Source organism: Mus pahari, chromosome 3 (genome assembly GCF_900095145.1).
Source record: "Mus pahari chromosome 3, PAHARI_EIJ_v1.1, whole genome shotgun sequence".
Lineage (NCBI taxonomy): Eukaryota > Metazoa > Chordata > Mammalia > Rodentia > Muridae > Mus > Mus pahari.
The window spans coordinates 147,951,537-147,977,733 of record NC_034592.1 but is presented as its reverse complement, the minus strand read 5'-3'; the positions used below and the strand labels follow the sequence as shown (position 1 = coordinate 147,977,733).

Here is a 26,197-nt window from a genome sequence, read left to right as displayed (position 1 = left end):
TTACAGTCCTATAGGAGGCAACACAGGCAGTCTCAGCGAGGCTTGGGGTGCCTCTCTTCCCTGAGGTGCCCATTTTATTGCTTCTGTCTTTTTTCAAAAAAAAAAAAAAAAAAAAAAAAAAAAAAAGGTGTGTGTGTGCACGCGTGTGCGTGTGTACACCTGTTAATCTGTGAGTGAAGTGGCTGCAGAAGACAAAGAGGGCCTCAGGTCCCCTGGGACTAGAGTAACAGGCAGCAGTGAGCTGCTGGAATCCGGTGTTGGGAACTGGACTCAGGCCTCTGCAACAGCAGTGTTTGCTGTGAACCACTGGGCCATCTCTGCAGACCAAGACCCAGTTTTCATATGTAGAAATGACAGGAGGAGTCTCTCTGTGTGTGCACACATCGTATGTGCTTGTATGAAAGGCACAGCCAGTTATTCTTTCACATGTGCACTCATTATTTATCATTTACTGTGCGCCAAGTCGACAAGTCAGATCTCATAACTGGCTGACTTGATGTTCTTTCCTTGGAAAGGAGATGGGGCTCACGTGCTCAGGTTCAATTTTTAATTCTTGCCCCTGTGCATCCCAACTATGTGGCACTGTGCCCATAATTTTTTTGAGACTCATTTTTCTCATCTGAAGCATGGGGCAGCAACCTGTATATGCAGAGGAAGCCCAGGCCACCAAATGCCAGCCCCAGCTGCTCCCATCTTTCCACTTGCTTGCCCAATCCCTCCCTCCCCCCCCTTGGCGGCTACTTTCCTCTGAGAGCACGTTTGACATCTGGACCCCTTTACCATGCTCACTGGGATGCTGCCAAGCTAAGGACTCTGAAAGCAGTCACTACTGGTACACAGCTCTACAGAGCCACTGATCTGACTCTAAACTGATCCTCAGTGAGTGGAGATGGCTTCTGATGTCAGCGAGATGTCTCAGGTGTGTGTGTCAACCAGACGCACCCTCTTATCTTCCCCAAGTGTGTGGCTGACATCTCTCCCAACCAGAAAGAGCAGCATTAGGAGTCCAGAAGTGTGGCCCAGTCTACTCTCTAGGGGGGCACTTTGACACACAGATACCTCATTTGCTCCTCACAGTGGGGTTGCTGAGGGCAGAGGTGAATGGGTACTAGTCTCAGAGTATGATGTAGGGGGGTCATAAGTATGCGCTCCTCACGGAAACCATCACAAGTTGATTTGAACGCATGTTAGGAGCATGATGAGGCGATGCAAGCCAAAAATTTTTGAAGCTGGTTTGAGTTCTTGAAGTTGTTGCATTTCTCCTTTGTAGCAGTGGGCACAGCAAGAGGCTGTCAGATCTCAGCCTGGGGAGGGGTGTGTGAAACCTAGGCTTCTGCTCTGTGGCATGAGGCACGGTAGGAGCCCCAGCAGTCGGTGTCCTTGTTCCTAGGGTGGCATCTGGAACATCTAGGACTTCTGAGTGTCCCGGTTGCTCAGGATGCACAGAGAAGGGACAGAAGAAAGTAGATCTGGTCTCTTGGGTCAGCATCCAGCCAAAGCAGCCTCAGACTGGAGTTGGCCAGAGTAAAACTGGAAAGCGCCGTCTGAGGCGGGAGGGGCAGGGAGGCAGAGAGCTGGGCACCTGCTCCCCAGGGCGGGTTCACCTCCCCGATGGGATTAAGTGCCTAGGTCTTAAAAGAGGAATCTTCCACTTGCCTTCTTAGTATCCTCAACTTTGACCTCTTCCTCCCAGAAGGCAGGACACAATTCAGAACTGTCTATCACTTGAGCAGGAAGGTAAGAAGGGACAGGGTGGCTTTGTCAAGTGGCTACTGCAAGCTGGGGGCACTGAGCTCATCTAAATGTTATCTGTTTCATCTCTGAAAGAATCAGTTAGCCTTAGCGGTCATCTTGACACAACTATGATCATCTGAGAGAAAGGCCTTCGATTCAGGAATTGCCTAGATCCGATTGGCTGGTGGGCATGCCCGTGGGGGAGTTAACTGATGAAGGAGGAAACAGCTCACCAAGAATGACAGCATCCCTAAGCAGATAATCTCTGGCTGTATATGCAAGTGAGCCAAGCATGAGCCTAGGACGGAGTCAGAGAGTGAGTCACTGAGCAGTGTTTCTTCATGGCTTCTGTGTCAGGTTCTTGCCCCGATGTCCCTCAAAGATAAACTATCAGCTGTCGTGTAAGCCAAATAACCTGTTTTCTTCCCTAAGTTGCTTTTGGTTAGAGTGTTTAATCACAGAGAAGCAGAGAAGATGGAAATTAGCACCAAGATCTTGCTGTGATGCAGCTGAGCGCGTGGGTTTTACGCCTTTGGGGTATTCTGTGGCAGGACTGTGGAGGATTTTGGAATTTAAGCTGGGAAAAAAAAAGATTGAGTGTTCAGAGATTCACAGAATGTTTTGTGGGAGCTTAGATGCCGAGAATGCAGAGAGAATGTGGACTGTGGAGGCCTGGCCTGTGAGGTTTCAGAAGGTAATTTCTATCTTTGCCATCTGTGTGATATTTTGAATTAAGAACCTGTGCTTGGGCTGGCGAGATGGCTCAGCGGGTAAAAGCACTGACTGCTCTTCCAAAGGTCCTGAGTTCAAATCCCAGCAACCACATGGTGGCTCACAACCACCCATAATGAGATCTGATGCCCTCTTCTCATGTGTCAGAAGATAGCTACAATGTCCTTATACATAATAATAAATCTTTGGGCCAGAGCCAGCAGAGGTCCTAAAATTCAATTCCCAACAACCACATGAAGGCTCTATACAGCTGTACAGCTACAACGTACTCACATACATAAAATAAATAAATAAATAAATCTTAAAAAAAAAAAAAAAAAGAAAAAGAACTGTGGTTGCTGTCAGCTAGGGCCAAAGAATCATCTGGGATTAATAAGAGACCAGCTTATTGAGGTAAACTTCTCTCTGTGCTTCATGAGGACAATGGAAAGGATTTCCTCAGGGCTGTACCCTGAAGCTAATGTTCAAGTGGCACCTGAACATGACAGTTCATAAGGGTCTACCCTGTGGTAACAGGTTTAAAGGTAGAAAGCTATAGGACTAAGGGAGTCTTGTCAAGCATGAAGCCAGGCAATGGCCTGCAGGGTTGGCGTTGGTGAAGAAGGGCCAAGAGGGGTCCCTGGGGAAGCTGCAGCCTCAGTTCTAATGGAGCCTCCAGGATATCAGAGATGGTGGGAGTGTGGGACATCTACCAAGGACAGAAACAAGTGTGGGTGGAGCTGACCTCAGACTAGGAGATAAGCCTTGTGTGCCAGGAATGGCAGAGCTGGGGAAGTCAGGCTGATCATGGCCTTTGGAGTCCAGAAGATCACGAATGAGCTCCAGATGTCAGACCCTGAGCTACAGAATTCAGACTTGCACTTCTGGAGTTTAGTTTTGCTTTGATCTTTCTTTGCGGGATAAGAAAGTTTAACTTGTGTGTGTGTGTGTGTGTGTGTGAGTGTGTGTGTGTGGTTTTTTGACTTTTAAAGTGCTGAAAAATTTAAAGACTGGGTCTTTTAAAGTTTTATTGTCTTTTTTTTTTCTGAGACAGGGTTTCTCTGTATAGCTCTGGCTGTCCTGGAACTCACTTTGTAGACCAGGCTGGCCTCCAACTCAGAAATCTGCCTGCCTCTGCCTCCCAAGTGCTGGGTTCAAAGGCGTGCGCCACCACGCCCGGCTGTATTTTTTTTTTTTTAATAGAACATGATTTTAATATTTTCAACTGTTAACATTCAACAAACAGAATAAATTATTTTAAGATCTATTTCATTGTATGTCTTCCTTTTCATTTCTGATTTTATTAATTTGTATACTGTCTCTGTGCCCTATGGTTAGTCTGGCTAAGAGTTTATCTATCTTGTTGATTTTCTCAAAGAACCAGCTCCTGGTTTCTTTGTATAGTTCTTTTTGTTTCTATTTGGTTGATTTCAGCCCTGAGTTTGATTATTTCCTGCCCTCTACTCCTCTTGGGTGTATTTACTTCTTTTGTTCTAGAGCTTTCAGGTGTGCTGTAAGCTGCTAGTGTAAGCTCTCTTCAGTTTCATTTTGGAGGCACTTAGAGCTATGAGTTTTCCTCTTACCACTGCTTCCTTTGTGTCCCACAAGTTTTGGTACGATGTGTCTTCATTTTCATTAAATTCTAAAAAGTCTTTAATTTCTTTCTTTATTTCTTCCTTGGCTAAGTTATCACTGAGCAGAGTGTTGTTCAGCTTCCATGTGTATGTGTGCTTTCCGTTGCTTTTGTTGGTATTTAAGACCAACCTTAGTCCGTGGTGATCTGATAGGGTGCAGGGATTATTTCAATCTTCTTGTATTTGTTGAGGCCTGTTTTATCAACAGTTATATGGACAGGTTTAGAGAAGGTACCGTGAGGTGCTGAGAAGAAGGTATATTCTTTTGCTTTAGGATGAAATGTTCTATAAATATCTGTTAGATCCATTTGGTTCATAACTTCTGCTAGTTTCACTGTGTTTCTGTTTAGTTTCTGTTTCCATGATCTGTCTATTGCTGAGAGTGGGGTGTTGAAGTCTCCCACTATTGTTGTATGGGGTGCAATGTGTGCTTTGAGCTTTAGTAAAGTTTCTTTTATGAATGTGGGTGCCCTTGCACTTGGAGCATAGATGTTCAGAATTGAGAGTTCATCTTGGTAGATTTTTCCTTTCCTTGAAGATTTCGGGTCAAATTCGCAGAAGATCCTCATTAGTTTTAATTTCTACCTTGGCATAGCCTGGAGTCAACTGAGTGAAAAAAAAAAGCCTCAGCTGACACCAAGGAACTGCCCAGATGGTCCTGTTGGAATGTCTATGGGAGACTGATTATAATTGATGGACCCAGCCCACTGTGGGTGTCACCATCCATAGGCTGGTGGTCATGGGATATGTAAGAAAGCTATTCAATATGAGCTTTGATACATACAAGGACTATGATACACAAGAGAGCTCAGAGGGTTGGTGGTGTTGTGGGGAGGTTGTTTAGTTTATAATTAAAAGCATAGGCAATAAGAAAACTAAAGTGTATGAAGCACATACATGTGAAGTGTATGTCCCTGTGACAAATGAATATCAAGGCAAGAAACCTGCCGAGCATGAGTCTATGAGTGAACCAGAGAGCAGCAATCTCCTCTGTGGTTTCTGCTTCCAACTTCTCCTGCTTTGAGTTATTGCCCTTATGACCCTTAGTGGTGGACTGGGATCTGGAAGTACAAGCCAAAGAAACTCTTTCCTCCCCTAAGTCCTTTGGTCAGAGTGTTTTATCATGTCAACAGAGATGAGACTGGAAGAGAATCCAAGAGGAAGCTGCAATGACTTGAACCTTAGGGAGGCAAAACCTGGGCAGGGGAAGTAAAAACAACTTTGCTAATGGTTCAAAGCTAACATTGACCTGAAATTAGCTCATCTCTCAACACCACTGTCTGCATCTATGTTTCAAAGTGCACAACCACTTGCCTATCTACCCAACCACTCACCCATATATCTACTCAACCTCCCACCCACTCATCCATCTACCCACTTATCTATCTATCTATCTATCTATCTATCTATCTATCTATCTATCTATCCATCTTCTCTCCATCCATCCATTTCTCTATTCACCCATGATCTCAAACACCCATCTATCTGTTCTTCTACTCACCCACCCACCTACTTATTCATCAATCCATGCATCCATGCATCCATGCATCCATGCATCCATGCATCCATCCATGCATCCATCCATCCATCCATCCATCCATGTATCCATCCATGTATCCACCCATCCATCCATGCATCCATCCATGTATCAATACATCCATCCATGTATCCATCCATCCATCCATCCATCCATCCATCCATCCATCCATCCATCCATGCATCTCTCCATCCATGCATCCATACAACCAACTACTCATCCATCCATCCATCCATCCATCCCTAATTCTGAAGTTCATCTACAAGTTGGGAGCTGAGCTATGTGCTACGTAGGAAGGGGGTTTAAAGGCATCTGCAGGAATGAAGCACTGTCACTGGTGGACTGTAGGCAAGTACTACACTGAGGAGCTATGTTCTCAGCGCTTCGCTTTGAAGCAGGTGCACTACCACTGAGTCACACCCTCAGCCCCCAGGTCAAAATGACCACCAAATGTTTTCTGTGGTGGTGATAGAGAATGAGGGTTGGAGGAAACCAGAGTCATAGGACTAGGCTGGCAATGCATTCCCGAGTGACCGTGTTCTTTGGTGATGTCAGCACTTCTTGGAACTGGAGACAAAGAAGGGTCTGCTCCAGAGTCAGATCTCAGGAACAACAAAAGATGAAGGGGAGGAGCAGGGACTCGGCTATGGGATGGTGGCCATGTGGGAAGGTAGGCCTCCTATAGCTGAAGGATTCAGCACCTCAAGGGAAAGCAGGTTTTAGCACAGACTCTCCCCAGTTTTTACAAAGTCATCATCTTTGCACAACATACCAGGAAGACCAAACAAAGGCATGACCTAGAACCAGACTCCCACCCCGACTCTGATCCCTGTGGTTATTTGATTAGAAGGTGACAATGGCCTATGTTAATCATTTACTATGCTGGGGTGGGCCAGGGCCAGACTTGCCACACACCATAGCCTCATTTAATCCCCTGCATGGCACTCTACAGAGTGGGTCATTATCATGGCCCATTTGCCAGAGGAAGAAACCGAGACAAAGATGGCCTGGTGGGCTGCGGCTGGGCTGCGAGTGAGACACGGATGCCCCACCCCCACAGCTCAGACCCTTCTCAGGCTGACTCAGTGCAGCTGACTCTGAGACACAGTAGGAAACTGGCTTGGGCCTCTACCCAGGAAGAAAACGGTGAAGATCTTTGAGCATGGCTGGGAAGTCCTTTTAAACCCTCAAAGAGGATTGTTTAAACCATCACAGAAGCTTGTGATGCCAGGAGAACTCCTGGCTGCCCTCTGCCATCCAGTCCCCCACATCTTCGCGGTGAGATGTTGAACAGGGTTGTCTAGTTTCGTGAAGGAGGAAGGGGCAATGTCATGGTCTCAATGACAAAATAATTACTCAGAGAAGCCTGGCTTTACTCTCAAAACGTTTCATGTGACGTCGCTTTGCACTGGACACATGACCTGCTGGTTCCTTGGGACGGTCCTGAAGCTCTCCTCTTTCATGATCTGGCTTCACACAGGGACCATAAAAGAGATAGGGCAAGCCCAGGCACCTGAGGACACCACTGGCAGCAAATCCCTCGGCACTCTGCCCGGGAAAGGGTTAAGCCTAATGCCTCAGTGCCACAGCTTAATGCCTTCTGCTCACCCCAAGCTCTACCAGGAAGGCTGACAAATCCCAGCAGAGCAAACAAAAGGTCAGATTGTTCTGGAGAAAACCAGTCTGGCAGCATCAGTTGCCAATAGCTTTCTCAACATCTTAAACTTTCTTCTGCTTCCTTGACTTCAACCCAACCTGAAAACAGCCGGGAGACAAGTTCTTCTTTGGGGATCCTGTGAACCAGACTGCTGCGGGGAGAGGGGGTGGTAGGAGGGAGGTAAGGGACATAGCTGGCGACCTAGCAGACGATGCCTTAGGCGGCCAGAAATGTACCCAACGTTAAGGTCCAGAGACCAAGACCAGAGACCAAGAAGGGCAGCTCAAGTGATGACCATGTCTAGCTGTCCCTTGAGCGATGGACAGGACTGTGGTCCGTGTGCACACTGGTTTCTGTTCTAGAACCATCCCAGCAGAGCAGTGAGTGGCAGCTTCTGGAATGTACCATGGGGCCCTCAGTCTGTCATGAATGAACGAGGCCTTCTTAACCAATCCAGCCAAGCTTTTACAGAGACCTACCTTCTCTGTCCCTCAGCGCCCCCACGGCAGCACCGTGCTCGCTCCAGTCACTGCTTGTTACGAGGCTGGGTGAGGTCACCACTTCTAACATTGCCTTGTACCTGAGAGGAGACAAAGGGAAATGTAATGTATTCATTACTATGCATGTTGGCTAATGAGTCAGATCTCTTCCCCTAAGTATGTAAATATTAAAAGCTGATTACCTATTCCCAACCTTCTAATAGATTCCATATTATACAAATTCACAAACTTTTTTTGTCAAAATGGAAATGAAGTTCTTGCCCCTAGAGAGAGAGAGAGAGTACAAACCCACTCCTTTAAGATGACTCCTGTGATCTGAATTTTTCTCCCAGAACTATTGTGCTTTGGTCTCTGTTCTGGACTGACCTTGAACTGGGGAGACTTCCCAGGAGAAGAAGGGGTGGCAGGGGAAGAGAGGATTGGCATTCTGAATTCTAGAGACTAGAGGGGCTGGTGGAGGACACTTGGAGTTTGCTGTGTTTATGGCAGAATCCATAACCACAGTGGGCGTTGTTCTCAGAAGTGAAAAAGGGCACAGATGACAGCCATAGTGTTTCACAAGTGCCTGTAGGAAGGGGCATAGTCCTACAGATCTGTAATCTCAGCTGCTTGGGATGCTGAGGTAGAAGAATCACACGTTCAAGGCCAGCCTGGGAAACTCTGTGAGACTCCGCCACAAAATGATAAGTAACTAGAGGACTAGCGAGGGGTAGGGCAGGCTCTTGCCTTATGCAAGTGAGGCATTGAGTGCCATCCCTGGGACCTGAGTGCCTCTTGGTGATATGTCATCTTAGCCCAGCCCAGCCATCCCTTCCGAGAAAGAAAACCCTGGGGCTAGAATTGCTCCAGATAATGACATGTCATGGGGGTGGGCATGGAAATGGGGGCTCACGCAAGGTACCAAATGGGTTTTCTTAACTTTTCATCGAAACATCCCACACTGCACTGTAACCATAGTTGCTCCTAAGTGCTCACACTCAGGTAGCCACACTCAGCAGCCTAGACTTAGCTCACAATACTCACAGCTGACTGCCACTGTCAGTCAGTGAGAGGGTAGCTTACTGAGCACTTCATTAGCTGAGGCTATCCTGGGTATGGCCAGGTACCACTATGCTGATGGGATGCACCGTGGCCAGGACACACAGTGGCCACAGACTAGGTCTGTCCCAGGAACATCATGGATCCAGTGCTCCCTAGTTGTGATATTGCTGACTTGAATAAGTGTAAATGTTGTGGACCATCAAAATGTCTCCCTGACAAGACCATGGTGCAGGTTAGGAGGCAAGGTGTGAAAGGGACAAGCTCGAGACAGCTGCCCAAGCACCTATGTGTACCGCAAGACTGGGCCAGTCCAGACAGCATGCTCAGATAACACTGTGCAGGCAGCCATAACAAGAACTGAGTGGGAGCCCACGCAGCATGGCGATGGATGGCCACGGCCCAGCAAAGACGCAGAAGGGCACCCATGTGAGGAGGCCAAGTCTTTGAAGTGCCAAGCACACCAGTGAGGATTGTTCACAGCAGTGTGAGCCAGAGAGAAGGCTCGGGGGTTGGGAGCGCATCCTGCTCTTGTTAAAGACCCAGGTTTGGTTCCCAGGACCTACATCAGGAGACTCGGCCAACAGTCAGTTCCAAGGGATCTGACTCTCTCTGGCCTCTCTGGATACATGTCCATACTGTATATACAAATGCAAATAATTTAAGACTGAAAAAAAAGAGGACAGCATGAATAATAGGAATGATAAAATTCTCTCTCAGGAGGGAAGGGCTGGGGCTGTAAGCATTGGACCTTGGGAGTTCAGTAGATCAGCCTTCCTTCAGTTGAGGATTTCTCCCCCAAACAATGACCCCCTCTCCCCCCAACCCAGGCTAGCTCCAGTCCATCTCCTACTCCAACCTGTGAGCTAAGAATAACTTTCAAAGTTTTCATGTTTCTTTCTTTGCAGTGTTAGAGATTGGGCCCAGGGCTTTGCCGTGCCATGCAAATGGTCTGCTGCCAAACCCTGGCCCCAGGCCAGGTTTTCATGTTTTTAAAAAGTTAAGAGGAAAAAAAAAATCAAAAGAAGGACAGCATCCCTCAACATGTGAATACGATATAAAACTGAAATGTGAGCGTCCCTGGGTAAAATTCCAACAGGCTGGGACCCACTGTCACATGCATGGTTACAGTTACATTATAACCTCCGGGCAGAGGCTGTCTAAGAGAGGCTGTGTGTGCCCCCACAAAGCTGAAGATACTTAATGTCTGGAAGAAAAAAAGATGTTTACCAACAGTGATTTAGTCTGCAAGGCTGTGGATATGCCATTGTTCTACAGTTTACTATATACTTTTGTAGGCCCGAGGCCGGCTTTGAAAGTGTGTGTGTGTGTGTGTGTGTGTGTGTGNTGTGTGTGTGTGTGTGTGTGTGTGTGAGAGAGAGAGAGAGAGAGAGAGAGAGAGAGAGAGAGAGAGAGAGAGAGAGACTCATCCAAAGGGGTACATGTAGGGAACATAGATGAAGCTTGGGATGTCTTCCCTCAGCCCCGTCTCTACATTAATTTTCCCAGACAGCGTCTCTCATTGAGCCTACAGCTGGCTGTCTTGGCTATGCTCCATAAGCCCTCAGATCATCTGGTCTCTTCCCCAAGGCATTGGGATTACAGCTGTATGCCATGATGTCCAGCTTTTGATATGGGTGCTGGGGATTCGAACCCAGGTCCTTATGCCTGTACAGCAGGCACTTTACCCACTGAACTATGCCCCTAGCCTGAAAGCACTTTATCTAAAGTTTTTGAAACTGGTGAGAGACTCTCACATAAATTAATGAAGAGGTAAGTATTGTTCTAATGTTCCACATACACAGGTATCCTGAGAGCCCATCTCCTTGTTCCCAAATTGCCACAGGGAAGGGATTCGGGTAGCTCCTTCCTTTAGTCCTGCAGGGTGGATTGTGCCTTCTGCAGCAACAGACTTTGAATCTGTCACCTAATTGTAGGTGACAGAAATTCACATTGAACCCCAACTTCCTTCTTGAGAGTGTCAGGGAATAACTTTATTTTTAAAAGATGATGTAAAAACCTTGGTGTCCAAATGTCACCTTGCTGTCTCTGAGCATGGTTATCAGTGGCCAGGGCTGCTGGTGGAACTGCCAAACCCAGTCTTAAAGCTACATGAATTACTCTCTCCCTGGTGCTTAGAACTCATAGAAGTGGCTGGAAAAGCTTAATACAGGACAACACCATGTGACAACCAAAGTTCATGCTTTCTCTTGGAAATGAAAGACTAGCTCCACGATTTTGGTTGATAACCATCAGCTGGGGCCAAAGAGGCAAGCTCAAGCTGGTCAAGGCCCAGGGCTGGCGTCTGCTGCAGTCTCTATACTGTGTGACTCTTGTCTACTCATCCCACCCTCCTTCCCCCTATTTACCCCTCCCCCCCTTTTAGGTCCCAAATAGACGTTTGCACTGAAAAGGCCAGGTATATATATTTTCAGGAGACAGCAGTCTGTCACATGACTTAGGAATTTTATACATTTCTGCTGGCGCTCCTCAGAGCTTGCTCCTTTTACATTGAGTGGCCCTTGCCGGTTTTACGCTCTGGTGAGTGTGTGTGCGGGCGTCTGCTGTGGGACAGGAGGGGAGTGATAAGTGCTTTGATGGATTTTATGCGGACCTCCACCTCAGCTGTTGGTGGCCTGGAAATCAATTTCGGTTTTTCCCTTAGGACCCAACACAGAACCCTGTTACTTTGTTACCCCATTAACACCTGCTGAAGAGAACAAGGAAGAGTGAGGGACAAGAAAGCTGGGAAGGTGGCTTGGTTGGTAAAGTGCTTCCCGTGCTTGAGGACCCGAGTTCAAATCCTGAGCACGGGCCACGTACTTGTGATCCCAGCATTGGGAAGACAGAAACAGGGTCCCTGGCCAAACAGCCTAGCCTAATTGTTTAGCCACAGTGAGAGAGATTGTCTCAAAATTCAAGGCTGGTATCCAAGGAAAACTACTCCAGGTTGTCCTTTGGTTGCCCCTCCCCCAACGGAGTTCAAGGCCATCTTTGGCTACATAGTAAGTTCAAGGTCAGCCTGGCTACACAAAATCCTGTGTCAATTTAAAACATAAAAGGAAAAGAAATCTATACTTAGTAACCAATTTCTTTCCATTGGCTCAGACTTTTCCCTCTCTACCTTCATTTCCTACCCTACCCTAGGTAAGCTTTTTATCTCCAGTCTGCTAGAAGCCTAGCTTATAGCTATGCAAAGCCTTGCCCTGGTAGGGGCATCCAAGTGGCTACCATCCCTTATCCATCCCAAAGAATGCTGCAATGAACATCTGACTATCCATTTAAGCAACATCTCTATCTATCTGTCTATCTATCTATCTATCTATCTATCTATCTATCTATCTATCTATCTATCTATCTACCAGTCTATCTACCAGTCTAACTACCTATCTATCTACCTATCTATGTACCAATCTACCAATCTACCTGCCTATAATTTGCGTATGTCCTTTGTATAGTGGTGGTGGGGCATCAGAAAGGAATCTTGAATGACATTCAAGATTCTCTTTTTTTTGTTTGTTTGAGACAGGGTTTTACTGACCTGGAACATTGGCAACTAAACCTAGGCTGGATAACCAGCAAGTTCCACCTTCCTGGTGCTGGGATCACAACTGTGCAATGCCAAGATGGGTTCTGGGGATTGAACTCAGGTCGTCATGTTTCTGAGGAAAGAGCTTTACTGACTGAGCCGTCTCTCAGCCCTGTATCCTTTATATATATATATATATATATATATTTCTTATAATTGCTGTACCTTTAAGGACTCCCACCAGCCATGCACACACACACACACACACACACACACACACACACAGAGGCTTCCAGTTTCACAACTTGCTGTTAACACTTGTGTTGTGGTTTTGATATAAAGCATTCTCTAGAAAGGCTGGTGTGTGGGAGGCTTGGTCACCAGCTGGGGGATCCAGTCACTGAGATGAGGCATCTGGTCCGCAGACCCTTCCTGTCACTCTGCGTCTGACCTTCCTAAGGTGAGCAGCTTTCCTCTGGGGTGCATTCCCTGCCATGGTGGGCCTCACTTCACCCTCACCGCCATGGAGTCAGGCGGCTGTGGCCTGATACCTCTGAGATGAAGCAATGCCTGTGAACAGTGAGGGCAGTCTGATTAACACAGAACTGCCCAGCCCTCTACCCCACGTGCTGAGGGCAGGAGGCAGTATTCACAGCCATTCCCATCCCCATCTCCCCTGCTGGGATGGTTGATCCACCTTTGAGTCCTGGGGAGAGGCGCTTATTAGGCTCCTTTATTCCCTCCCTTCTTTATTACTATAAGTTTGCTTTAGTGTTGTTAATGGTTTCCTCCTTGTTGATGTGTCTGTGTACCTTATATTAGTCTATTATTCTGTTCAGATGTTGTAAATTTCTTTCTCTTATTTCCCTCAACCCCTTTCTTTGGGACAGGGTCTCATATAACCCAGGCAGGCCTGGGAACCACTTCATAGCTGAAGCTGACCCCTGATCTCCTGCCTCGGCCTCCTGAGGATTATAGGAACATGCTGTCACATATAACTCAAAATAACAGCTTTTTTATTTTTTATTTTTATTTTATTTTATTTTATTATTTATTTATTTATTTGTTTGTTTGTTTGTTTTGAGACAGGGTTTCTCTGTATAGCTCTGGCTGTCCTGGAACTTACTTTGTAGACCAGGCTGGCCTCGAACTCAGAAATCCGCCTGCCTCTGCCTCCCAAGTGCTGGGATTAAAGGTGTGTACCACCGCGCCTGGCTCACAACTTTTTTTTTTTTTCCAGTGATGGGCTTGAACCCGGGGCCTTGTGGATACTAGGCGGGTGCCCATCATGGGCTGCATCTCTGGTCCTACATGTTTGGAATGTCTTTCCTGAGTCTTCTATTATTTCCTTTATTTCTGGAATGAAAAAGGTATTATTTTAAATTGTATTCTGTGTGTATGGATATTTCACCTGCATGTATGTCTGTGTACGCCTGGTGCCTGCAGAGGTTAGAAGAGGGTGTTGGATCCCCTGGAACTGGAGTTACAGATAGCTGTAAGCCAACATATGGGTGCTAGGAATCAAACCTGGCCCCCTGGAAGATCATCCAGTATTTTTAATCACTGAGTCATCTCTCCAGCCCTCTGGCATTTAAAAAAAAAAAAAAAAGGAATGAAATTTCTTACACATTTAACCAATTACTTTTTAGTTAGATCTAAAAAGAAAAATCATCACCCTATTCCCATTTAAAATTTATCTCTGTATTAAGCTATTCCTAATTTCACCTTTCTACATGTCTTTAATTATCTAGAATTTTTCTCTTTTTTTTAAATTCCATGTTGTACTTTTGTCTAATGTTGGAAAAAATTAAAATGAGTAATTTTTTTCTAGTTTACATTAAGGCGGCCAACTGAGTGTTGATGGTGCTATGGTTTACATTTCTCAGTCACAAACACTAAGAAGAAGGTTTTAAGGCATTCAAAGACAAGGAAGTCCAGGCTAGAGGGCCCAGGATCTCAGAGAGTGAGAGATGGATGCAGTCAAGTCGAACCTCTACGTTCTTTTCTTTCAAGACATTTACCAAGTCATGAGCAAGAGCAATATGACACCTTAGTGTTTTCCAGTCCCACTGGGCTGTTGAGACAAATGTCACCAGGCCAGCTCGGGCACAAGGGGAAGCAATCTGAGAACTCAGAGTGTAGCTTGAGATTGCAGATGGTGTTGCTTTCGGGGAATTGCTGGAAGACTGGGAAAGGGACAGCAGAGAATCCAGACAGAAAGATGTTCCTTAGCCAGAAGCCAAGGACGGAGTGGCCCCTCAAAGACAGGGAGCCTCCACCAATACCCTAGACTCGTGGTGTTGAGAAGGGAGCTTAGTAGACAAGAGTGTTTGCCAGATAAGCCACAAGGACCTGGGTTCAAATCTTCATCATCCGCATGAAACCCTGGATGAGGCTGTATGTGCACCTGGAATCTGTGGGGGAGCAGATGCAGGAGGATTGCCAGGGCTTGCCGGCTGCCAGCCTAGCTCCAGGGTTAGTGAGGAACCTTGTTACACGGGAGACAGTGGAGAGTAACAGGGCAGGACACCCACAGTCCTTCTGTGGACTCAACATGTACACACACACAGACGCATGCGCCCACACGTACACCACTCTGGCTGTACACAAAACAAATCTTCCAGGATTTAACCGAGATCCTGTACTCAGGGTAAGGGCAAGACAGATAGATGCTGCACCGTGTCACATCTTAATTTCACATTGGATCGAGGATTGCTTCTGCCATCAGAGCCTGCCGAAAGAAAAGCTGCATTTCCCCTAAAGAAGATGCAATCTCTCAGAGATCTCACATTTTTTTCAAACACACACACACACACACACACACACACTCACACACACACACACACCCCAAAACAAAGCCTACCACTAACCAAGATGAAAAATTGTGTGTGTGTGTGTGTGTGTGTATGCAAACACACACACACACATGTTGGGGTGCACTGCGTGAAGGTTGTCACTGTGTATTCAATTGCTGGTTGCTGTACAGGCAGAGAGCTGAGTACTGACCCCATTATTTGGTTTTGTTATTCTTGTGGCTCATCGCCTGCCTCAGTATTTTGTAAACATACGCCTTCCTCACTTTCTGATTAGCTTAATAAAGATCTGATGGACAATAGCTAGGCAGGAAAGGGAGGGCGGGACTTCCGGGCTGAAAGAGGGTCTTGGGGAGAAAAGTCAGGCAGGGAGATTTGCCAGCCTGACATGGAGGTGCTCAGACGGACCGTACCAGGACTGAGAGAGAGATAAAGGCAGGTTGTGAGCTAGGATAATAAGATTAAGTTAGACACGCTAGCTGGACAGTAGCCGAAGCTCAGGCCTAAGCAATAATAAAAATTAACAAGTGTCTGTGTCATTATTTACACTGCTGGGGTGTCCAGGAAGTCCTGCTATGTGTGTATGCATATATACATATATAAATGCACATATATGCATATCTACATATATGTGCATATAGCTCATACACAATTGAAAATCAACTAAGAGTTGTGCTTATTTGCCACCTGCAGACTTACATTACAAAAGACTGTTCTGGAAGCATGAAAATTCAGCAAGGATGCCCAGCAACATAAAAGGCAAACGCACGCAATCTGTTTTGTCTAGGAAAGGCACATGTAAGAGGTCATCACCGGCACGAACCATCAGCAGCGCACATGATGATTTTTACCGTAGTCACTTAAAGAATAAAACGGAATGCAAGGACTTACTGTCAGTTTGCTTCTTGCCTAAAAGTATAAATATAAGCAGATTAAAAATAAAGCCTCCAGTTACAAAAGGGTCGGGCTGTCAAGGTGGCTCGGTGGGTAAAGGCACTTGCTGCCTGACACTGCATGTAAAAAGAGGGTGGAGAGAACCCTACAAAGATGCCCTGTGTCTTCCATACGTGTACTTTGACATATGCTTTCAATTAAAATAACAATAACAATAAAGATTATCGAATCAGATTCTTGAAACCGACATGCTTCTTACGAGACCACTTTTAAAGATGAATCAAGATAATTTGGAAGCCCTGGAACAGCAAATCCCGAGCAAAAAATAATTGGGAAAACCCACATAATATAAACACCAGGGAAGCTGGAGTAATTCCAGACTGACTTTAAGATAAAAACTACGGCAATGGACTTAGGGGAACATATACTTTGCAAAAGAATCCAGTCATCAAGGTGTAATAATTTAACATGTGCCTGGGAACTGACTCACAAAAGGGATAAAGACAGCTATCTGAGTCCAGGTCTCTACTAGACACATCAAGACCTAAAATTCAAACACACAATAAAAAGTAATAAAGTCAGAGGCTGCAGAGAGGGCACAGTGGGGAGAGGACCTGAGCTCAGATCCCCAGAGCCCCTGTAAGGTTGGATGCCTCTCTTATCCCAGGGCTTCTATGTCACACTAGGGGGCAGAGGCAGGAGACAGCTTGCCTGGAGTGTGCATAGGGGAATAAAAGGCTGGCTTCAAACAAGGTGGGAGGTGAGGACTAACTCCTAGAGCTGTCCTCTGACCTCCACCCAAGCTCCCTGACAGAACACACACATACACACAGACACAGACACAGACACAGACACAGACACACACAGACACACACAGACACACACACACACACACACACACACACACACACACACACATTTTAAAAGAGAGAGAACGAGAAGAGCACATTTAAAAAGGAATAATTGACAATTAGTACAATTAGTATAATTGACCCATCCTGCCAGGCGATTCAATGCCCCAAACTCCACCCCAACCGCAGCCACTCAAACACGCCATGGTTTGGAGACAGCTAAGCCTCTGTAGAAAGTAGGTTGGCCTTCTCGAGGAGACCTCGATTCCACTGATTGACAACTGACCTTTCCTGCCGATTGTTCTAGCTCCGGCTCCTGTGTGGAAGGGGTTGACCTTCACCATGAGCTCTGGAAATTTGCAAAATCAGAAAAACCTAACACTCGAGTCACAGCTCTTTCATGGAGAGCACCATTATATTCCAGGCATGGATCGAGCCCGTGGAATGAGAGTACCCGCTCCGTGTCTTCCCAATAGGTGACTAAACCCAGGTTCAGGTTTGAGCCGAGCCCTGGCACTGGCAGCTTGTGAGTCATCCCTACTAGGTAAGCGCTTCCTGTTCTGCACGGTGAGTTTTGTGTTTTGTGAGCCCTGGTTTTGTTAGCGACTTCCTGGGGCAGAGGAGAGGGGAGGCAGACCTATTCAGTGTCTTGAGGCTTTTGAACGGCTTAGCTTGGTTAGGTTCCCATTTTAGAGAAAGTAGAAATAAATAAATCTCCCACTTAAAGATTGTTCACTTTGGGCCCAAGGATTCTTGGCTAGTGTCATCTTGTATCATCCCATGAAGCAGGTAGAGATGAGACTAAGAGGCCACTTAGTGTGGCAGCTAGTATTCACTCTCAGCCTGGCTCCAGGCTGTGTGCTAGGAGCCATAAGCTTACGAGGAGGCTGGGTCGAGCTGTGGAGCTGGGAGGATGACTCAATGGGTAAGAGAGCTTGCAGCGCAAGCATGAAGACCAGAGTTCAGACCCCAGCACCCACGCAACAAGCCAGGTATGGTCCTGTGAGCTGGCAGCCCCAGTGCTGGGGGAGGCAGAGGAAGATGGATTGCTAGAATTTACTTTCAGTCTAGTTCCAGGCTCACGGAGAGACCCTGATTCAAAAGGGAAAGGTAGAGACGGGTAGACAGAACATTGACATGCTTCTCTGATCTCTGTGTGTATGCGTCACAGGTGCGCATACCTAAACATATAACACACACATGTTGACATACTGGCATAAACACATGCACATGCACACATACAGGAACACGTACATATGCGCAGACACACATACACTCAAAAGCAGAATAGGTCACACCTTAAAATAAAAGTCTCTTCCCTAACCCACAAAGTCTCAGGTTTGCCATCTGCTACGGACTACAGACACAGGATCCTCAGCTGACCTCTCTTATCAGCTATATGATCTGAGACAATCAAACAAAACCTCTTGAGCTTGGAGGACTAGTAGGATCTTCCAGACGGTCAGGCTATGCAGCAGATTAAATCAGAGAAAGCAAGAGCCAGAGAGTGAGCTGTCCACGGGGTGGTTCAGGATACAGCCTGTGTTCCACGGTCAAGGACTTAAACACACCACGGGGTTCACCGAGGGGGGGGGACAGTGGGGCTCAGGACAGTCATTGTTAGAAAACATTGCTTCTTCTGCAGTTCCGAAGGATAGAGCTGAGACCTGCTATGGTGTGTGTGTGTGGGGGGGGTGGGGGGTGGGGAGGTTTGTCTTCCCTTCCAGACTGTTCCCCCAAAAGCCTGCAACAGGGGCACTGCTTCTCTCTTTGGAGGGGGTGGAAGTGTCTCATAACATGAACATAGAAAGGCTGGAAAGGAAGCGGACCTGCAGAATTAATTTGCAAAACTCCACTCTGCCACTGCCACCTTTAGAACCTACTCTGGATTCAGCAGGAAAAGAGGTTTGCAAAGGCCCCGCCCCTTGGCCTCCTGGGGGAGGGGCCGCTGCTGTCTGTCTTGCTCCATTTATTACCCTTGTCACCACCCGGGTCCCTAGGGACTAAGGCTCTTTGGGGTAGCCAGGGCTGCCCAGGAGCAGAGCTGACAGCTGGAAACTGGGGGAGGCGGGGTGACTTCAAAGGCTGGCAAGGATCAAAAGCAGATGGAGGGTCCCAGGCGGTGGGTCCACTCACCTTTCTTAGCACAGGGTTACCTTGACTGAGCACAGGGGGCCCTCCCTGGTAGAAGGAGAGAGGACAGATGGGCCTGGCAGGCTTTGGAGAGAGCCAACTCGCATTCATGGAGGGCTTGAAACCGAAGCCTGTTGACAGCACTCAAGGGCTTCTGGGTAGACAGCTGCGGCCCAAACCCAGCCTCGCTGACCGCCTTACCCCCATTTGATTTCAATTCCAAAAGTGTCTGCCGATCTCTAACAGCCTGGACACCATCTTCCTGAGATGAGGACAGGTGCTCACACAGAAAGCCACCTTCTCCAGGTTCCCGAAGCTCTCAGATCCGATCCATCACCTGGTCCCACCAAGCTCACTTTTACGGCCCGCGCGCTACCACCTTCTCTGGCCCAGAATGCTGCTGTGGCCTCCACGCCCATCTCCCTGGGGCTACTCTGGCTTCCCTCCAGGGTGTTCTCTGCGGCATGGACTGACAGCTCAGATCTGAGCCCCCCTTCCTATCCTTGCATGACCTCAGGTTGCTTCCTGTTATTGCCTTGGAGTGAACCTTTGACCCAGCCTTCTGCTGGCATCTCTTTGTCAGGCTTTCTCAAGCTCCCTCTTCTAAGAAGCACTTTGCACACGCTGTTCCCTCTGTCTGGAATACCATTCCCTGTAGCTTCTGACTCTGAACTCTCCTGTGTTTGCCCAGTCCCGAGTGGGTTTCCATCCTTGTCTTTTAAACTCTGCTCTATGCATGTTTTGTTTGTGTGCATTGAGTATGTAATCTCCTTGTGTCTCCCCCCGACCACCACCACATTTTAATCTAATGGCCGGGATTTTGTCTATATAAAAGGTCCCTCTGCGAGTCCCCAAATCTCCTACGGGGATCTTCATAGTGGTTTTCATAAATACTTGTGGCATGATAAATGAATGAGCCCTGTGCATGAAGGCACGCATCCAGCCAGTGTTTATTGTATGCTTGTTAAATGTGCCAAACTGCACTGCTGCATAGCTTTTATCACCTCTCCAGGCACTGCCTTGATTAACATCACCTGCACAGCCCCTCTGGGCATCAAGTCTGAGAGGCCTGACGCCTCTATCTGTAGGCATGTGCTGAAGTGACGCTACTGTTCCACACTGTGTAGGAGGCAGCAGTCCACATGACGTGAGATGCCACCTCCCGGCTGTCACGCCTGGGTTGGCTCTGAGCAAGAGAAAGGGGATGGAGTGGACATGCTCAGAGCTGCAACAGGGAGAGGGAGCCAGGGACTGCTCCAGGCACAGGGGATCTCACCTACAAGTCCCCACACCCACAGTGACAATCCAGAGTGAGATCCTGCAGTGGGTGACTTCACACAGAGCCCCACACCTCTACCCCATTAGTCGGGAATTGGTTCCTCCACCCCACCCCACCCCATCCCTTCCCACCCCATGCCCGCCCCATCTCATGTAGCCCAGGCTGACCTCACATTCACCTCCTTGTGCTGGATAATAGGTATGCACCGCCTTGCCTGACTAACTCTGTGCTGGGAATGGAACACAGGGTTCGCCCATGCTAGGCAGGGATTCTGCCAACGAAGCCACATCCCCAGGCCTTGCCTCCTTTTTCATTACCCCAAATAGTGTCTCAGAATGGTTTAAAAATGGTTTCATTTTTCCCCATGGGATCCAGGTCCCACAGTTGACATGATAAACCCTAGCTGGCCTTTCCTCTTTCACAAACACTATATATATATATATATATATATATATATATATATATATATATATATCATGAATTTTGCTAATTCAGTAATTTTGGCTTTTTGAGACAGGATCTTGACTTCTATCCCAGGCTAACCTCACTCTGGTGGTCCTCCTGCCTCAAACTTCTGAGTGCTGGGATTACAAATAAGCACATGGTAGAAATACACTTTCTGGATTTTCCCTGTACATTTCCCCGGGGACTCTTTCTCCATCTTGTCAATGAAATACCTTGGTATTCTAGGTCATGACATGAAGACCTAGTGGTTTCTTTCCATTGCCTACCCACAGCTCAGCGCTAGGCTAGCCCCATGGTCCTCAGATGGTTGGTTAGAATAGATTCCTTACACCTGGAGGACTTCTTGATGCACACACACGTGCTTTTCCACAAGTGATTCCCCCAAACAAAATTCCTGGGGCCCCTCATTTCAAACTGTAAAATCAGTTTGCACCGTGCTATTGAGAAAGAGTCTTATTCACAGCACGCTACTCCTCTGTGATCTGAATTGAAAAAGAAAAAATTTCTCAGGAAAACGCAAGCGATTAATTTATTGATGTGTTTGTAGTGCTGACCTCAGACCTTGGTCTTCGGCATGTCAGGCAAGCATTCTACCCCTAAGTGATGAGCCTGTCCCTAAAGGACGACGGAAAGTGCTTCTGTAGCTGTCTGCACGCCGTCTTTCAGGGAAGCACATTCATTCTAAGGAGCCTCACATAGCCAGGGACACCGGGTCTGGGTTCCAAGGCTCAGCAGGGCTGTGCTTGTTCTGTAGAGCCTGAAGAGCTTTCATCTGAGGCAGGGAGCAGGGTGTGAGAGGTCAGCTCCAGGCTTATCTCTGCACCCCTCACACCGTTAGAGTCACCGTCTCTATCACCAGGCTCCCTAACCACATCCTTAGCCTAAAGCAAACGGGCCTGTGTTGTGATTCAGGGTCTTGAAATGTCTGTATGCTTGTTAGAGAGTGGATCCCTCTCATGGACATTCATGGTGTAGTTCCTTTTGGTTGTTTGTCTTCTTTTTTTCCCCCTCTTCCTGTTTTTGAAAGTGTGGCTTTGGGATGGAGGCTGAGAACTTTTCAAACAGACGAGGAGCTGCAGGGTCCCAACAGTGCACACGTCCGTGGGGGACAGAGGTTGACGCTAGGTGTCCTCGATTGCTCTCTGCCTTATAAACATGTTCAACGTGTTTCCGGACGTGTATCTCTTATGAGCTTTCTGGCTCATTCCCTCTCAGCTGAAGTGTTTTTAAAAGATCACACCCAATGTCTCTGGTCTTCATTACAAATATGGACAATTTTTATGATTACACCCAAATCTACAATTGTATCTTGTAGCTTTAAAAGTTACATTTTTATTGATTTGTTTTGTGTGTATATGTGAGTGAACAGGGTATTTATTAGTCTGCCACAGTGAACGGCCAGAGGACAATATGTGTGATTTAGCTCTCTCTCTTCTACCATGTAAACCTTGAGGATTGAGATCAAATGGCCAGGCTTGGAAGCAAATGCCTTTACCCGCTAAGCAACCTTCCTAATGCTGCGACCCTTTAATACAACTCCTCACATTGTGGTGACCCCCTCCAACCAGAAAATTACTTCCATTGTTACCTCATAACTGTAATTTTGCTACCGTTATGAATCATAATGCAAATATCTGGTTTTTGACACTCCCTCCCCCCCCGTGAAAAGTCACTTAACCCCCAAAGGGGTCACGACGCACAGGTTGAGAACCACCACTCGAGGCCATTCCCACCAACCCTGTCATACTGCCTTGAACACACACGGTCCAAGTTTAATCTTCTCTAAGTGCTGACTTAGGAGAGGCATAGCCTGTCTATACAATGCACAAGCAGTGTTTTGTTAATGGTGGATGCCCTAACACTCACACGGTGGGACTGGCCACCTCTCCTTTCCTTGTGCAGACAGCTGACACATGGAAGCCACCAAGCCACCTGCGGTATAGAATAGTCTCATGTGCAGGATTTGTCTGCTTCTATCCTTTAAAAAAGTATTATTACTTACCAGTATTTTTAAATACTTTTATGGATTCTTTGTGAATTTCACATCCTGCACTCCAATCCCATTCATCTCCCTGTCCCTTCTTATCTGCCCTCCACCCCTGCCACCTCCTCATCAAAAGAAAATAGAATAAGAAAAAGAAAAAAAGCTTGTCCTGGAAGCTATGGCGCATCACACAGTGTATTTCTCTGTTCACACTTCTTTGCTTGCAAATGTTCATCACAATGAGTCATTAGTCTTATTCAAAACCTCTGACTCCTGCTACACTATCAGTACTGGATCCTCACAGGACTGAATCCTCACGGGGACTCTTCTTAGATACCCTGTAGTTGCCCTGTGTCATGGAGATCCTGCAGCTTTGGATCTGTAGGACCAACCCTTTTATATGCTCCAGCAGGGCATAGATGGGGTAGATGTTGGGGTGGGCCAACTCAAAGCCCTGGATCTGGACCTAGATCTGGATCTGAGCTGGTCAGCCCCACTCCACCCCACTGGCTTCTTGCAACCATGCCACCAAGGTGAGCTCTCCAGCACTGTGCGGTCTAGCTCACCCAATGCCACAGCTGGCAAGGGACAGGGCCAGTTTTCCCATTCTAGTAGTGCCTTTGGGGCCTGCTCACCAGCCATCAGGACCAGCTTTGCTGTGCTGCCCAAGTGAGGTGCAGGGTCCACTCTCTTCCGAGTGCTGAAGCCAGGGAAGGGCGGGGCCCACAGCCACTGAGGGGTAGGGCTGCAGCTAGCCTCTTTTATTTCTCTTTCCACAGTACTTCCTGTGAGCTAGCTTTAAACTGTGAGCAGGCTGAGGTGAGGTGAGTGGACAGGGATGCTTCCAAAAATGGTGTCTCTCTACTACCTCTCATCAGGAGGAGCGTGTCTGGTGAAGCCAGCAGGGACCTGCACACTCAATGGCAGCATTCCTCAGCCACCAACCTGGGCTCCAATGATTTTACCCCTGAATGTCTGTGGTCCGCATCAACGATTTCATATGGGGGTGGGGAGAGGCCAGAAAATTAAAGAATTTTAAATGTGGAAGAACTGTCAAAATGTTTAAGGTTTACATTCCTTGTGTGCGTGTGTGTGTGCGTGTGCGTGTGCGTGTGTGTGTGTGTGTGTGTGTGTGTGCGTGTGTGTGTGTGTGTGTAAGCCAGAGGTCAAAGTTATACATCATGTCCCCAATCCTTCTCAGTGGCTCTCTGCCTTGGTTTTGAGACATGGTCTCTCTCTGTACCTGGAGCTCATCAGTTAGACAGATGCTAGCATGCCTCAGAGGTCCTACTGTCTTCACCTAGCCCGCCCTGGGATTCCATCTGTGCACCGCCATGCCCGAGTCTTAATGTGGGTTCTGGGATGGAAGTCGGTTCCTTTGCGTTCACGGTGAGCACTTTACTGACTGAGCCAACTTCAACCTCTAGTGTTTACAAATGCTATACAGCTGTCATGCCCTTCCCTCCTGAGCAGCCCAGGCAGAGCCAGGCAGAGCCAGGCAGAGCCAGGCAGAGCCAGGCAGAGCCAGCCAGAACTTGTGGCAGGCCTCCTGGCAACTGAGGGATCTGCTTGTCTCAGCTGCCTGAATTTTCTCAGGTGTCAAATGGTGACCCAGACAGTCACAGCCATTCCCGGGGACTCTGATGAGGATGCCACGGTTGACTGTTGGCAAAGTTCTGAGGACAGAGCGTGGTAGGGAGCAAGTTCATTCTCCTACCCACCAGAGAGTCAGCGCTAAGAGTCTAGCCACAGAAGAAAAATTCCCTCAGGTTGCACAGGCGCTGACTGGCAGAACTGGGTCAAGAACCCCTTAAGAGGATCTGTCTCCAGGAGCAGGCCTCAGATCAGGATGGGTTACGAGGATGCACATCCATCCAGGCGCCCTCGGAGACACGAGTGGCATTGCCTCTGCAGGGCCATCACACTTTAAAGTGTGGGGCTGATTGTCGGAGGTGGCGAACCAGCCTCCGCGTTCTCCCACCCCACACCTCTCCATACAAGGATCATTCTAGTGTTTTAACAGAGGAGCACTTCTCAGCGCTTAGTGGAAGCTGAAACCAGCCTTGGAGATGTCCCCTGGGCCATGTTTAACACCCAGGCAGAACCTGCCAGAAAAGGTCAGGCCCCGGAGAATGCACTGTGGTGTGAACTAGGCCAGGGGTTTAGGTAAATAGACGCCCAACTCCACTGAGTCAGTGTTAGCTTACAAATGTGGGCTGAAGAATTCCTGGGGTTTGGGAGCAGGGAGAGAGAGTTGGTTGAATCAGAGTGTTTCCACACAAGTGTGCAGGCCCACATTAAGTCCCCAGGGAAGCCAGGCATGTTGGTATGTTCTTGCAGTCTCAGTGTTGGGAGGATGGAGACAGGCAGATTTCTGGGGTTCACTGGCCAGTCAGCCTGTGCTCATCAGCAGTCCCCAGGTTCCATTGAGAGACCCTGACTCAAAAATAAGCGGGACAGTCCTGACGAAGGACACCTGAGATCGACCTCTAGCTTCCGGGCAACCCACGCGCACACGCGTGTGCCCCCTCTCACAGTGTGCATACACACGCCAAAGCAAGCCAAGTGAACATCAAAATCAGACCACAGGGAGGCCGGGAGGGAAGCAGATACAAGGCCTGGATTGGAAATTCTCCAACACTTGTCCAGTATTCATTTAGTAACCACCACTGTACCCCACCCCACCCCATGTGCTCTCTGTGTTAAATTCCTGGGAATCTGGAATGAGGGGGGACAGATGGAGCCCTAGCTCCCAGAAGCCAAGGTCCCCATGGCTGGTGAACCTCGGTGGTTGCTCTTCCTTTGTGGGTGTGAGTGGTGAGGTTCCTGTGTAGACCAGGCTGGCCTCGAGTTTGTGATGCTCCTGCCTCAGGCTCCTGAGCTCTGGGATTAGAGATGTCCTCCCCACATCCTGCCTAACAGCTTCTCCTGGCTGAAGAAATGCAAAGCCTGGGGGGGGGGGAGTAGCTCTTTGGGTGGAAAGGGTGCTCCAAGCCTTGGCCCATGGGGTAAATGACATAAAGAGGAGAAGAGGGGAGAAGAGGGGAGGGGAGGGGAGGGGAACTAACACAGTGAACATCTGAGCCGGGTGTGGTGGCACACACCTTTAATCCCAGCACTTGGGAGGCAGAGGCAGGCGGATTTCTGAGTTCGAGGCCAGCCTGGTCTACAGAGTGAGTTCCAGGACAGCCAGGGCTACACAGAGAAACCCTGTCTCGAAAAAACCAATAAATAAATAAATAAATAAATAAAATAATAAAAAATAAAAAGAAATGAACATCAGAGTAGGATGATCCCGCAGTGCTGGTGGTGCTTGCTGGTGAAGGGACTGTCCTTTGGGCGACATCTGGCAGCATTTGGAGGTAGTTTTGGTTGCTACAGTTTGGGTAAGGGGTGGGTATAGTGGTCAGAGGTGAAGGACACTGCAGGGCAGCCCTG

General features: G+C 47.8%; 1 protein-coding gene across 1 annotated transcript in view; it reads right to left on the bottom strand.

Annotated features, from left to right (window-relative positions):
• The window catches only part of Eya2 (EYA transcriptional coactivator and phosphatase 2), a 169,394-nt gene that overhangs the window by 91,078 nt on the left and 52,119 nt on the right, over window positions 1-26,197 (bottom strand). Inside the window, exon 3 of the mRNA XM_021193000.2 lies at window positions 7,753-7,853. Coding sequence (XP_021048659.2) covers window positions 7,753-7,853 — 101 coding nt within the window. The remainder of the gene's footprint in view (window positions 1-7,752; window positions 7,854-26,197) is intronic.